Raw genomic sequence first — 15,095 nt, forward strand, 5'->3', positions numbered from 1 at the left:
GTGTGGTGTTGAATTAACCCCAGCAGCATTAGGACTGGATTTATCAGGAGGCATTTGAAACAGGCTGGTTACAAAACCAGGAAAACATTTATAAAAACCATGCAAACAAAATGTAGAAAACACACATACACAAACACATTCATCTTCTGGGCTTCTTGCAATTAATTCCAACAAGTTGAAAGAGCCTTGGTGCTGGGTGTGGGTGCTGATGGGTGTCATAATGGGTGTCCTTGTAGAGATGCCAGGGGTTGCAGCTGGTAAATGCCCCACACACACCTGCTGGTGGGAGTACCATTTATAACACACACACACACAACTCATACACACTTGTACACTGGTGTACTCTTTATCACACACACACACACACACACACACACACACACACACACACACACACACACACACACACACACACACACACACACACACACTTACTGAATACAGACGATGAGATTGCATCAGCTCTCGTCCTTGCCATGTTGTGTTTTTTGCTCGTTTGCTTTGTTTCCATGTAACATGCAACATGTGTATTTATACAGACAGTACTTTATTTCTTGTTTTAATGCCACAATTATAAATATTTTTTCGAATCTAGGCTAATTGATGAAGCTTACATAGCACAAGTGCGTGCGTGCGTGAGTGCGTGCGTGCGAGTGTCAGTCACTGTTCATTGAGCTGCAGGCTCACGGCGACAGATCATTGGTTATTGACAGGTTTCATTTTGACTCACCGCCCGCTTCTTCTCTAGAGGAAGTTTCCCTCGTGTCAACCGTCAGCTTCCTTCCTCTCAGGCCTTTCTACTCTCACTCTCAATCACACATCACCTTATGAATGGGTGACAGCCTTTCAGTTGTACTCTTTAGGCTCTAACCGTGTCAGTGTTAACTATGCGTGTGCTTGAAATAAGCTTACACCTTTACACACATTTTAATGCAGGCACCTACAGTTGATACGCCGTTCACATGTTTCCTATTTGTGAATGCTTTCTCAAAAGTCAGTTATACTAATTATCAACCTTTTGATTTGTTGTGCCTTTTCTTGTCACCTCATCCACATGCAGGCAACTCATTTACTCCAATCCAAATTTATAACAAAAGGAATTATATGTTTGATCATTATGCCTTTGAAAGTTCTTACATTCATAATTAATTTGTTGAGTGGTCAGATAGCTTAATAGCATCTGAGGTGTTTTTGGTTAACCCATGTGGCATGTAAGCAGCTTGTGCATCATGTGCTATATTTTTCTCTCATTTTTTCTTGATGATTAAACAAAGACACAAAGTGTGTAAAAGTTATTCAGCATAACGACTGCAAATATATAATTATTGTAATCAATTGTGTGAGGAACTTTATTATTTAGGCTCAGTTTGTATTAATTATTTGGCTATGGTTTTAGTAAACTGAAGGAGTCGTTTTTGTTGGTGACTGAAGTCGCTCTTGGACTTTGGACATGGTGATTTCATTCTCACATGACATACGAAGGCTGAACAATATGAGGACAATATCGATAATGTATATATCCAGTTATGCCTTCACTTTTTTTATTATTCGCTAAATATTTTAAAGCCATTTTAAATGGAAAAAATAAAGACATTTTTTGTTAGGTGGCACACACGCACGCACGCACGCACGCACGCACGCACGCACGCACGCACGCACACACACACACACACACACACACACACACACACACACACACACACACACACACACACACACACACACACACAGAGAGAGAAGCTGTCTTCTCACGGAGCCTGTGTAATGTTTGGACTGAAAACATTTCAAATAACCACACACAGAAAATGTACCAAACACTGAACATTTATCCTGACACTGTTGTTTTTCTATTTTATTACAGAATTGTTATCATTGTTGCTTTAATTACATTTTAAAATCATGAAATCAAAACCTCTTTTCAGCTTACAGACAAACCCCACAAAAACATATTTCACTATGAATTAAACTTGCCTGTATATATTATATGAATGATTATATAAATTATTCAAGGTTAAAGTATACATTGATATTGTATGTTAACATGTATTAAGATGTAAACAAACAAAAAAAAGGCAGAAGGGGTCGGATTAAATAAGTGTAAACTTCTTCCGACTCCTTTTCGGACGTGTAATTAGCAAAAGATTTGTTGTTTATTGATATCAGACAATGATACTACAGATTATTCAATTATTAATTAAATATTTCGTTTTGTTATTGGATTCATTTGTATAGTACTGTATCATGTCTGCATCATCTTTTGTTTCATTTGTATTTTCTTTGGTTTTAAACGCTCGAAAAAAATAAATAAACTAAACTAAACTAATCATTACTTTTTTTTTTTTCAAAATGTACACAAACAGGAGTTATTTTATCTGGTGAATTCTGTGAAATGCATTTTGTATTTATACATTTTTGTATGTAACCCATGTGTTAAAATGAGTCAACACAAACAGTTTGGGTGATAAGAATGAAATGAATGCTTTGCCTTAATCAGGCCTTTGCTGATATGATAAAAAAGAAAACACTTAAACCCTGGCTGCTGGCTGGACGATGTATTGTGATTTTTAACAAATAATATCCGCAGTTCAGTGCAGCATTATAGATCAATGTTTCATTTGGCCAACATTGCTGTACAAATGACGATTAATATTTTCTTACTCAAGAACGTTTCATTAGGAAATCACTGTGTATTGCACAAAAGTGTGTATCATCATCTAGTCGTAGTATTTATGTCAATTCATTTTTATTTCATATCCAAATGTGGGAATTTCTTGGGGATATTTCTCAAAATTTTTCGTTTTTTCGTCAGCGGTTGACATCAGGAAAGGAGTTTTTTTGTGAATGACAAACGGAAAGTGTGTGAGTGAAATTCTGTTTCACAAGAGAGCTTTGGATCCGAGGCTCAAATGTCATCAGGCTCTACAACTGTCATCAGCCATTTTCATCACCTCTCCTAACAAACCTGACCAACCCAGGAGCTATTTTTTCAACAACTGGAAATCAAATGTAGAAAATATACTTATTTTAGAACAAGTTGAACATAAGTGACTTCAACTTTACATTATACATTTAAGACTATCTGATGTTCATTGAGTAAGCAAGACTGGACAAAAAAGGTTTTGTGGAAACATAAGTTCTGTCCTTTCACAGTTGTTCAATCTTGTTATTCCCTTTTCCACTGTTTTTCTAATTACTGTCTGTTACAAATGTCAGGCATTTCAAACTTGATATATGACTTATTGGAGTGTATTGTGGAAACAGACTCTTATATCTCTGGCAGATGAGTTTCGCTCTTGTTTTCCTGCCGGGCAAAGCATTTAAGGTTAAATCTATGAGCTTCTGTCAGCAGTGGTGGGATAATAATAAAGATAATTTCAGCTTTGAACTGCCACAAAGTCACAATAAAACCCTGCTTGGATGCCTCTCTGGCTGATAACAGGAACTGATAAGCAGGTCGGATGGAGCTGTGTGTGATCAGACTTGTTGGGCTTCTCTTATGTCCTGTGACTAACGTACAGATGTCTCCTCTTCAAGGCCAGCCATGCGTGTACAGTCATTGTTAAGAAGGAAGACGAATCTGCTAACTCACATTGATTAAGGCTTTGATCAAGAGGTTTCATGCTGTTATTTATTTAAGGGTTCATTTTGGAACTTTTTTTCATTTTCAGATATAAAGAAAAACCCTGCACAGAATTCCCATCTTTCCTTCCAATTGTGAGATTTGATAAAACACATTTAGGATGAAAACTTAAACTACTAATTAACATTTTCATTCACCCAGATGTTTACTTATACCCTCTCTCTAAGGAGCTCTCACTAAACCCTGAGAAACTATCATGACTAATGTCTTGTCTTATTCCACCTCATGCTCATTTTCTACTCTTGAGTTCCCTTCAATTTAATGTGCAAGCGAGGTCAAAAAGCCCAGAAGGACTTCAGAGAACAAACAATCTTTGCTTTGGTGCTCAATATAACTTCAGGGCCACATATTCATATTTTTCTCTGCCCAGTCCTCCCTGTCCTCCCTTCTCTTATCTCAGCTGCATGGGGTTTCTACACCAGTGAGGTGGTGATGGAATGCAGGAAGAGCTTCAAAATCAGCCTTCGCATTCAGTAATGGAACAGGGAGCTTTCCTGTGTTTGACATGCCGTCTGGACAACCAGTCTCCACCTTTGATCTGTAGTGAGTCGTTCTGTTTAGACTAAATTACTTAGTCTGATTCCTGCCACTTTTTCAGAAGCCATATGTGAAGCGGGAAAAAAAACAAGTCTAATTATGAGAGCAGCTCTAGTGATGATTGTGTTGCTGGTGATTCACTGTCTGCAGGAGTCCAGGGTGTTTACACCTTGTCAGCGGTGACTCTGGTGTGACTGGCATTAGAGGTCTAGGAAAGCACAAAGTGTGAGGAAGAGTATGGTGCTGGGTAAGCTTGTGAGAATGTTGAAAAGAGAAGAGACAACAAGAGAGACACTTTTACAGTTTCATCTTCCCATCATCTGGCTTTGCACTTAAGATGACTGTTCTCAGTAATCCATCCTCTTGATTGAGTCAGCCACTCGCTCTGTCTTGCATTGAGCTCCACAAATCCTTCAGACTCGTGTGTCAAGCAAAGCCTATCGCTGCTGGGCTCTCGAGGAGGAAGCCATTGAGATGCAGAGAGGAAGAGTTGAGACCTGAAAAGGTCCTCCGGTAGAAACCGGTGCACGTCTCCATGAGAATGCACCCATTTCCATGCGAGTCCATCTCCAAGGCGGGAGTCCATTACCAGCACAATGGGCCTGCAGATGGCTGTTCCTGCCACACACGGCTGTCGGCATTAGAGCTTCACAGCAGGACGCCCCGCTCAGAGGGAGGCCAGGGCAGAGCCGCAGGTCAGGGCAGGGCAGCCGGGGGCAGTACGTTCACAATGCTGGATCATTGGAACTATCACTGAAACTATCTGAATCAACATCAGAATTTATATTGTATTATTACGTAAGTGTTTCCTGGTTGGAGGTATGCAGGAGTTGAAGAATTAAGGTGAATGATTGAAGACAAATTTTGCCCAATGCTGTTGGAAAACACTGCTCCCAATTTATTTTGACTTGCTTTTGGGATTGAAGTGGACTTTTTCAAGTACACTTTGAAACTATTGTGAACCTATTCCTTTATGTTATCGTATGTTCTTATTTCTAACTAACCTGGAGGTCACCACAGGCTTTTCCTGACGTTAAAGTATCAAACAACTCAAGTAAAGTTGAGTTTCTGGAGAAGTGAAATTGCTGAGAACCATGAACTATTCTGGGTTTTCACGGTAGCACAGTTATTTGTGTACATGTAAAAGAACTAAAGAAAGGAAAAAAAGTCTGTTACTGCTTGTTTCCACTGAATTTCACCCATCTTTAACACCCCCCCTGCTTATATAGAAACTAGGTTTGTGTGGTTTCATACTGAATGTGAGGCTGTCTGGGTTGAAGGTAACTGTGGCCTTGTAAGAGTTGAGAGTCACTGCAGTGAAGGATTTTTTTTATGTTCCTCATGTCTCCCCAAAATTAAAGAAAAATGCATCTATTTTCCTTGATCCATCAGTATTTTCGTGAAGTCAACATACAAAACCGATGTGAAGTAAACCACATATACCTTTTCTATGCCTTTTATTGATCAAGTGGTCCAACTGTCTTAAATAACCAATGCTGTCCGTATAAATAGTTTTGACGCAAAAATATTAATTTTAGTGAAAGTATAATGGAATATGGCCCAGCATGAAACTTGTGCTTTCTTATATTGTACTTCTTAAATGTATATGTAAAAATACATTACACAGTATTCATCTGGTAATAAACACTCTTTTACAATAAATTGTGTCAATCAAGTCAAAAAGATGCTCTAACAAATCTGAGTTGATAAAATAAGCCCAAAACGTATTTGTATAACAAGATCGAAATAAACCCTTCATATTTTTCCTTAGAAGCAATCTGAGGCTGTTTTAAGTGTGAGCTGCAACACCTTTTGTAACAAAATAAATGAAACCCTATGAAAAGCTGTGATGTAGGCTGTCTTTCTTCCTAAAGCATATTCAAGTATCAAGCCTATTGACCTGTATTTCATTGATTTTGCTAACTTTGGACACCCATGCCTTAGGTCATTTTACATGTGCTGGTTTATTGGACTATGAATGGTGAAGTGATAAAAAATCTAAAAATGTCCAAGTATTTCTTTAACCATTTATACTGCTTCTATAAATAGCCCTCTATGAGCCATATGAGCAACGTGTTCCCGTTAACCCAATCTGCCAGAAGGGAGTATTTTCGATACTATTAGTCACCGTGTGCTCGGGTCACCTGAGAAGCAGCCTGACAAAGATGGCATTGATCAGTCCTTCCACGACCTGCCCTTCTCTGCTCACACAGTCAGACGCCTCACTTACATTAGGCTTACGGGATCAGAGGCAAACTGGGTGAGACAGTGGGAGTGAGGGTTTGAGTGGCCGACTCCCTTTTTTATACAGCGTCGTTAAGTTTAATGCGTTGCCTGGCGGGGCGTCCATTTTCTCATCTACCCCACTTCCATTCTGATTACCTTGGCCCTGAAGTTCTGACAGAAACACAGAGGCATTAACGGACAGAGAGCTTTGACTCTGAGCCAAAATACATTTTATTTAATCGTTTAAGTAGACTTATGAAATCGGCTACTGTAGTTCTATTTCTGCAGGTAATAGCAGAATGCAGGACTCAAACAAAGATACACAAAGATCTGTAATTGTATCTTTGATGAGTAATTGTGTATGTGTGTCAGAGAGACACAAAGAGAGGGAGAGGTCAGATACGTGTTCCAGGGTCTGGTGTCGTATTATGTGCCTCCGGGGTACAGTGTGTGGACTTCCTGCTTTATTCATCCCTGATTCATTTGTCTTTACATGCTGCTCGCTCATCAAATCATTCCTACCAATGCTCAGGCCAAGGCTATGAAATTACTAATGTAGGACGGTGTACGGCTTGTATGTCGTTTTAGGAAACAGTACGCCATTGATTCTTTTTTAGAGCAGCTCATTTATCAGGGGAGTACAACCTGACCTTGAGCTCTTGATCAGCAGCATCCACTGAAGAGCATTGTCCGTGAATCCCATGAAATGTGTAATGTGCGCTGTAATCTCACCAGTTGTCATGAGTTTGTGTGTCTTTGTCTGTGTAGTGTGAGAGGAGTGATCCCAGACAGGACCTGACTCAGAGGCCAGCCGGGCAGCCCCTCCCCGCCACACCACACCTCAGTCAAAGCACACACATGTTGTCCCCCATCAGCCCATGCGTACAGAGAAGAATGTTGTTTATGATCATCTTTCCTTTAAATGCGCCTGTTATTGTCCTGTTGTAGATCATCCGTGTTAGGCCACATTCTGAAAACCAGTGCAATCTGAATTAAAAAGAGGCTATGTTTTTTCCCACATACATAAATCATTAGCTTATTATTTTATTTTGTGTCAAACTTCGAAGATTTACCACTGGAAACACAATTGTATTACTTTTACTTAATGTTAGGACTAAACTGCTATGCGATCTTAAATCACATTGACACAACTGGGAAATAATGTTAGAATTTCTTTGCCAAATTTTTTGATTAAATCAGTGTTTCAGCAAAAAGCTAACTGTCGCACAGACGTCAGAAACGTTCACCTATCTGCCTTCAGTTGCTCCAAACCACAAGCTCTGCAGCATGTAAACTCAATGCAAAGCGTATACTGAATGCATGTACCGTATGATTTATAAAAGTAAATCAGAAAGCTACAATCCCTTTTGAATATTTGACTACGTTTTGCTTCTCACAGACTTTGTTTACATTTGAAAAACTGATCCTGCTGAAGTCTTGCCCTTTGTTTTGTGGGGTAGTCACTTATAGAGCAGCCGTAGCAGAAGATAGAGTTTTGAAGCGGAAGATATACAGGGTTTGTGGCTTTTGACAGATGCGTAGTAACCCATGTGGTTGTCTTCGTAGCCTGACACAGTGTATATGAACCACACAGACTGTATACATTCCCACAGTCTACTGTAAAGTCCTTCACATTCAATGTTGTGTCACTGGCTACCCTGTCGTGTTGGATTAGTGGCATACATTTAGTTAACAGGGCTTCAATTGGTCTCAAGTTCTGATTTATTCCAATAGCATTTATTTTCCACCCTGTAATCTGGTTTCTTAGGTGTGTTTCCCCCTTTATTTAATATATCATTAAGTGTTTCATCTATGAAGGTGAATTACTGTAGGTCCAGGCATAAGGGGGAAAAAAGGAGACATTTTGTTATTTAGTGTTTCAAGAATATAGGTGAAATGTCAAGAATAAAGAAGGACTTTCAGTATATGCAATAACAATAGTACTTTGATTTATTTTTTAAAGTTTGACATTTATTCTTGACATTTCAACTTTATTCTGTAAATGGTATTTCACATTTATCCCAAGTATTGCAATTTTATTCTCAACATTTTAACTTTATTGCCCTCTTAAAAATATCTCCCACCTCTGATTTATTTCCCTTATGGATGGCAATAATACTCTTGCATATTAATTTATCTGCTCTGGTTTGTTTTAGTTTTCTGCTTTTTTTCTGCTCATGTTCCCATTAGGGACTAATAAAGTGCAAATAGGAGTCTTGTCTTGAGGTGTTTATTACAAAACAGGAAACAATGTCACCATAGATCCCATATAACATGTCTGGATGTGTCTCCAGCCACATCTGACTCATTGAACAAACCTCTCTCACCATTGGAAGGCTGAAGGCCTATTACACAGTGACCCAGCCACTCCACTCACCTCCACCCCCAGACCAACAGGGTCTCTGTGGTCATGCCGACCTGAACCTGGGGGTTGGAGGGCTGCTTTATGTGGCTGTCTGGGAAGCGAGAGGAATAATAGACTGCTATAATTGGTGCCCCCTGATTTCCTGGCAGCACTGCGGGCACCCGAGAGGATAGCATGTGTCCGAGCTTTTGAACGTGTGTGTGTGTGTGTGTGTGTGTGTGTGTGTGTGTGTGTGTGTGTGTGTGTGTGTGTGTGTGTGTGTGTGTGTGTGTGTGTGTGTGTCGGCTGTGGAGCGGAGATGTGATAAACACACTGGGCAAGGGGGATCTCCACTCAGGAGTGGGCTCCATGCTTTAGTGGTGAAGTCACCAGGAAAAAGCCCGGTTGAACTGGAGGAGGATCACACACACACACACACACACACACACACACACACACACACACACACACACACACACACACACACACACACACACACACACACACACACACACACACACACACACACACACACACACACACACACACACACACACACACACACACACACACACGCACAGACACAGACACACACACACAGAGATATTACCTTACAACATGCACACGTGAATCCAAATGTTCCTTGCAATAAAATAAAACACACTTCTCCTCCCATGATTCCATTATCCTAAGACCTGATCAAACCAATGTGGAGCAGTAGTGATTTATGAGGCCCTGAGCTGATAAAAGGAAAGGAGTGAGAGCACCGGTGTTTTGCTCAGAGATACTACCGAGGTCAGAGTTTCAGTACCTAAGGTCACACAAACCACAGTGTGCGCCTTGCGGTGTCTGTGCTGTTATGTTAGGTGTGAACTGTGGCCCGGTGCAGCGTTGGGTAACACTCTAGATTGCCTAAGCCAGTTGTTGTGATGATGTCGTAACAAGTTGGACCTGGCCAGGGTTTGGCTGTCATGTGAGCCCTTGTTCTCTTTCATCAGGGCACAAGTGTGTGTGTTTACTTGTGGGAGCCATTACCATAAAGGACAAGAAATTGTGCATTTTACGACTGTATGTGTTGGAAGCTATAGGAGGGGGCAGACAGGTCAAAGGTCTTCTTCTCTGACTCACAGCCTGTGGAATTTTCACAAAACGAACACAGGATGCCTGAACATGCTTCACACTCAGCAGGAAATGATAGTTCATTAAAAAATGAGAAGCGGACATCGTACTCATGAATTAACCCTTCACTGCAATAGAAAGGCTGCAGGAAGTACAGAGATGTGGGGTTTTCCCTCCATTTTTCATTGATTTGTCAGTTTATCCCTCAAGCTCATTTCTTTCCTGATGATTGATTTTGATTTATTTTTTAAGCTTGTTTTCCTGATTTCTGACACTGCTGGTGAAAGGTCTATCATTTGTACCCAATGCTGGAATAGCTTCAGTGCAAAATATGTGCATTATATTTCCTCTGCCATGAGACTAAATGTGTAGCTTTTGTTCCCTCATTTTATTTTTTGAAGTTATACATTCGGAGCAGAGGATGCTGTTTTTTTACCTGCAGCCCAGCAGTGAACTCCCAAAGATCCAAATACTGTATTTGCTTATTTTTCTTCGTTTGACAAATTAGGTAAACTTAAGTGACTGAAAATAAATATCTGTTCGTCAACTGTAATTGTAAAGTTTTTTTTTCCTAGCAGAGATGAGTCGCTTGGTCCTGTCAAGAAGGGAAAGTGGGTAGGGGTCACAGATCCCCACAAATCTTTAATAACCCCTAATTATTTGTTTTTGTACAAATATATAATTTCATATTTATATTTCACAGTTTGATAATGACAACACAATAGCTGTTTTACATAAAGAAATAAGTGCATCTGTTATATAATGCTCTAATTATAATAACTTTGATAATAATAATAAAATGTTTTATTTATATAGCACTTTTCATACAGCACGTGCAGCTTAAAGTGACAAAATGGCACACATGACACAGAAGTTAAAAATAAACCACAAGATATTCCCCTCAGATCAGATGTTAAGACCTTTTCAGATACATGCAGCATAACAACAAAATATACAATTTTAACAGGTTAAACGAAATGTGAAGTCCACTGACAGCACTCTGATACAATTTGTCAAAACCTTTTGTATTCCTCAATGATTTGAAAAAAAGGGAAAGTCCTGAGTTTAAAGACAGTGTAGGATGGGACTGTGTTTTCCATCTGTATCTCCGAGTAAAATATGTTTATTGTCAGAAATATTAATCAACTGCATCGGGTCACTTTGCATTTATTCTCAGATGAAGTGGTATTCCCCTCTCAACACAGTCATTTTGCATACCTCAATGGCACCGTATTACAAACACTCAAGAGTTTGTACAGACGGGCAAAGTCAATTTATTTGTATTTTCGGTTTTATTAGAAATCATCATACATCCAGGTTTATATCTGCTACAACTAAACTCTCTTCACACATGAAGTCTAATCAAACTAAACTCTCTTCACACATGAAGTCTAATCATGTCAGATATTTACAAACAACTTCGTTCCTCTAAATATTTTCATTACAATGTTTGCTTCTCTATATTACATTGGATCAATTCATAAATACAATTTAATTGAATTAGTCTTTTTTGTTGGACTGCAAAATGTCACACATTTTTAAAGATGAAATAAATGATGTTACTAAATGAAGATCACTTTGATCATTGCCTCTTCATATGTAGAAGCCTACACTTACATAGATTCATGTTTTTATTAGTAACATTGCACACAATGAGGTGTTTGAAAATATGTTCAGGTATAATAATTACACATGTCAAATTGATAATAAGCCACACATATTTACTGATCATCATTTTCGTAACCCAGGAAAGTGAAGCGTGTCCTTTTCTGAACAACTTCTGGAAGTAATTTGATCAATTTGAGAACAACTGTTCTAAAGTGTGATAGGATCTACACATGCAGGCTTTATAGTTTTTAGTTGTAAAAGCAGCTACTTTTTTAGACTTTTCATTATTTTTTTATTATTATCCATTTCAAATAGCCCATATAGTCATATCTTATAGATCAGTTCGGAGTAACTGCAATGTTTCAAATACTTGGTAATACATGTCAATTTATATGTTTTGGATACACACCCACAGAAATGAGAATTGTAATAAGAAATACGTAGAACCATTTTTACTGCTTATACTTTTTTTGTATTGATATACAGCATTGAATCAAGTTAAAATCCAGTTTCTGTCCTTTAATGCCTTCCGAAATGCCTAGAAACAGTTTGAAGACAAGGACAATAAATTACTTTATAATAATAATATAATGCACATTTATGTCACTGCTGTTTTCAGCCGATTCAAATAGAGACTCTATTTATTTTCTTAATGACTATTCCTGCATCTTTATATTTAATTGGAACTAAATGATATGATGCATGCTCATCTAGTTAATCTACATTTTGTACCTAGTAACGATCACCATAAATTGAGACATGATTGTTTTCACGAATAAGCCTTTAAAGTTCAAACAGACATTGTTATAGAGCATTTAGAGTTAAAGCACACAGATTTTCTGCTTTTTAAAAAGTGCTGTAAATACTTTCGTTCAAATGTATGTCTCTTCTGACTCCTCCAGAACAAAGTGATTACCGAGAAAAAGAGAGGAGTTTTGTGTTTCACTGAAACCTCAGGATTTTACCAAACCCTTTGTTAATGTATGTTCAGTGGCTCCTGAGTAAATAGCTCAGGTTTACTGTTTGCCAAATTACATCTTATGGCTGTTGTAAAGTTCAGCTTCTGGTTTTTCCCTCTCTCGCCTTTACTCAACAAAGAAAGAACTTAGCAAATGTGATTTTCCAAACTTTTACTTAACATTAAAACCTTTTCTTAAGGCAGTCACTGTACAACACATTATTATGGATTACATATATTTAAAGCATGCAAATGTCTTATTTACGGTAATCCTAATCAGAATAAAATGACAATATTGTGAACCTCTTTCAAGTTAAAATGTTCAGCACAGGTACTTGCAGGTAAATCATGAACACACTTACAGTAGAAATTCTTAAATCCTCAATTTCATAAAACCTTCTGAAGAAAATAACGATATATCCCCAAAAAAAGAACAAAATCAGCAGAGTTTTTATTGTAAAGCCGGTGAGGTGCTGTGACTCTCAGGCATTAAAATGTGTTTTAGACTCATGGCTTGGAGCTGCTTTGTTGGTGGATTTGCCCGGGCTCATGACTCAGTATTGCTCATCGTGTAGGAGATGATTCGCCCGCCATTTCTGAAAACTCTTTCCCTTACTCTTTGTCCTCGCCTGTTTACTTGTATCTGCTGAACTGGTATATTTCCACATGTGTTTTCTGATCTTTTTGTCATGAGCAAAATACTCAGCATTTCATCCAGGTTACGTATCTTTTTAAATTACTTTGGTGAGTTTCAGAGTGTTTAGATGTTAGGAATTTTTAAAAGTGGGGGATGGGAAAAGGAGAGGCTTAGTTTCCCTCCAAAAAAAAACAACTTGATTTTTGATACCATTTTCTATTGTGTCATATAAAGCGTGATCCATCTGCTACACTTCCTGTCGGCTCTCACATGTAGAATGCATGACCTGATATGAAGTTAATGATTACTAAACGGCTTCCTTGTTGTAAACTCAAATCATTTAACATAGGTGTGTGTGCGGAGGTGTGGAGGGACGGAAATGACTTGCCTCCCCCGGAGAAAGTTATCAGCTATAAACTCAACCGTGTGTGACACCACTGCCCACGCAAAGCTGCTTTCAAATCTTTGATGTATCTCCGAGCTTTGATGATGCCTCCCCAACTTAAACAAAAGAGTAGGAACATGAGGAAGGTTTTAAACAATGGCTTCGGGATATAATTGAGTGTGTATAGCCACAAAAGAGAATAAGTGAAGGTCTTTAGTATGTATTTGTTTAGTGATTAATCACTAACTCCAGCCAAGGGATGGGCCGCTCATTCGCTATTCCAGGGCATTCTCTCGCGTCTTTTTTGTGTGTGTGTGAGGATGGGGGGGGAGGTTAGTAGTATGCTTGTAGTTGGTGCCTAAATCTTGTATGGGTTTTCCTAATATGGGCTGTCTTACAGGAGCTCCCTCCCTCTGTGGGCCATCCCCCCCAGGTCTTAGCCAGTGATGACACAGCTCGGGTACGACTCACTTCCTCATTAATTGGCTGAAACCAGTTCTTACAGGAACCGCCTGTGATAAATGTGAGAGTTCTGAGAAGTCATTCATTTCTCCCCACTGCAGCGGCAGAGGAGGCACTGCAGGGGAGTTGAACGGGTTCACCGTGGTGCGTGTGTGTGAGTGAGAGGAAGGCGTGTGTGTGCGAGAGGAAAGGAGAGGAGAGGAGAGGAGAGGAGAGGAGAACAGAGCGGGAGAATGTGGCTGACTACCGCTGCTGTTAGAGGACCGGACAACTTTATTTATCTTTATTTCATTTTTTCTTCTTTTTGTTTTTCAGCAGCACTGTTTTCTAGAGCTGTGGTATAGTCTGTGTTTTACTGTGTGTGTCGGGGGGGGATGTGTGTGTGTGGGGATGAGCAGTGACGGGATTGCACTCGTTGCCCCCTCTCTCTCTCTCTCTCTCTCTCTCTTATCCGAGAGAGGAAGCAGGGGGAGCGACACTGTACAGGACAGCATGCCTCCCTTTGTTGCTGCCCTTGGGCTGGTGAGTAACAATGACGTGACGTGATTTGTGCCTCCCCCCTTCCTCCCCTTCTACCCTCTCTCTCTCTCTCTCTTTCTCTCTTCTTCCTTTCCCTCCTTTTCCTCTCTTCTTCCCACCCTCTCTGTCTCTGTGTGTTGGTGGAGGCAGAGCGTTTCCACTGCTGGGTGCGGCACTGCAGAAGCCCTTCAGGGAGTACTTGGAGACCCAGAAGGCCAAGCTGCACCATCACGCCGGAGAGGGGATCCCGACTGTAAGTACAGGGGCCTCGACCCCCCAGCTCACGGCCCCTATTCATTCACGTGCGCGCGCCAAGACAAGAATGCGGCCCCCTTACTTTTGCCTCTTTCACTCCTTCTCCCTCCACTTTTTTTTCTGTCCCTTTCTTCTCTTTATCTGAGCCTCCCTTTATATCTCTGACCCATTTTCCCTCTCTCATGTTCTCACCCTCTCTACCTGTACCACTTGCTTTTTAATCAGTTTCATTTCTTTCTTTTTGTATTAATAAGAGAAATGTTGTAGACTTGACTATGCCCTGTAGTGCTAGAGTAGATTACAGGGGCTTGTTTAGGGCCAGAATAACAGAGTAGGTTAGCGCTGCACTGGGCGGGCTGGAGGGGAGGGCTCCTGATGTTGTAAAGAGTGTATCTGCAGCAGCGG

At 39.8% G+C, this 15,095-nt stretch overlaps 1 protein-coding gene across 1 annotated transcript in view; it reads left to right on the forward strand.

The window, feature by feature from the left end:
- The window catches only part of LOC104949484 (vacuole membrane protein 1-like), a 43,282-nt gene that overhangs the window by 26,483 nt on the left and 1,704 nt on the right, over positions 1-15,095 (forward strand). Inside the window, exon 6 of the mRNA XM_010775844.1 lies at positions 14,586-14,688. Within this exon, the coding sequence (XP_010774146.1) occupies positions 14,586-14,688 (103 nt within the window). The remainder of the gene's footprint in view (positions 1-14,585; positions 14,689-15,095) is intronic.

Source organism: Notothenia coriiceps, unplaced genomic scaffold, assembly GCF_000735185.1.
Source record: "Notothenia coriiceps isolate Sejong01 unplaced genomic scaffold, NC01 NC01_scaffold00016291, whole genome shotgun sequence".
In the NCBI taxonomy this organism is placed as follows: domain Eukaryota; kingdom Metazoa; phylum Chordata; class Actinopteri; order Perciformes; family Nototheniidae; genus Notothenia; species Notothenia coriiceps.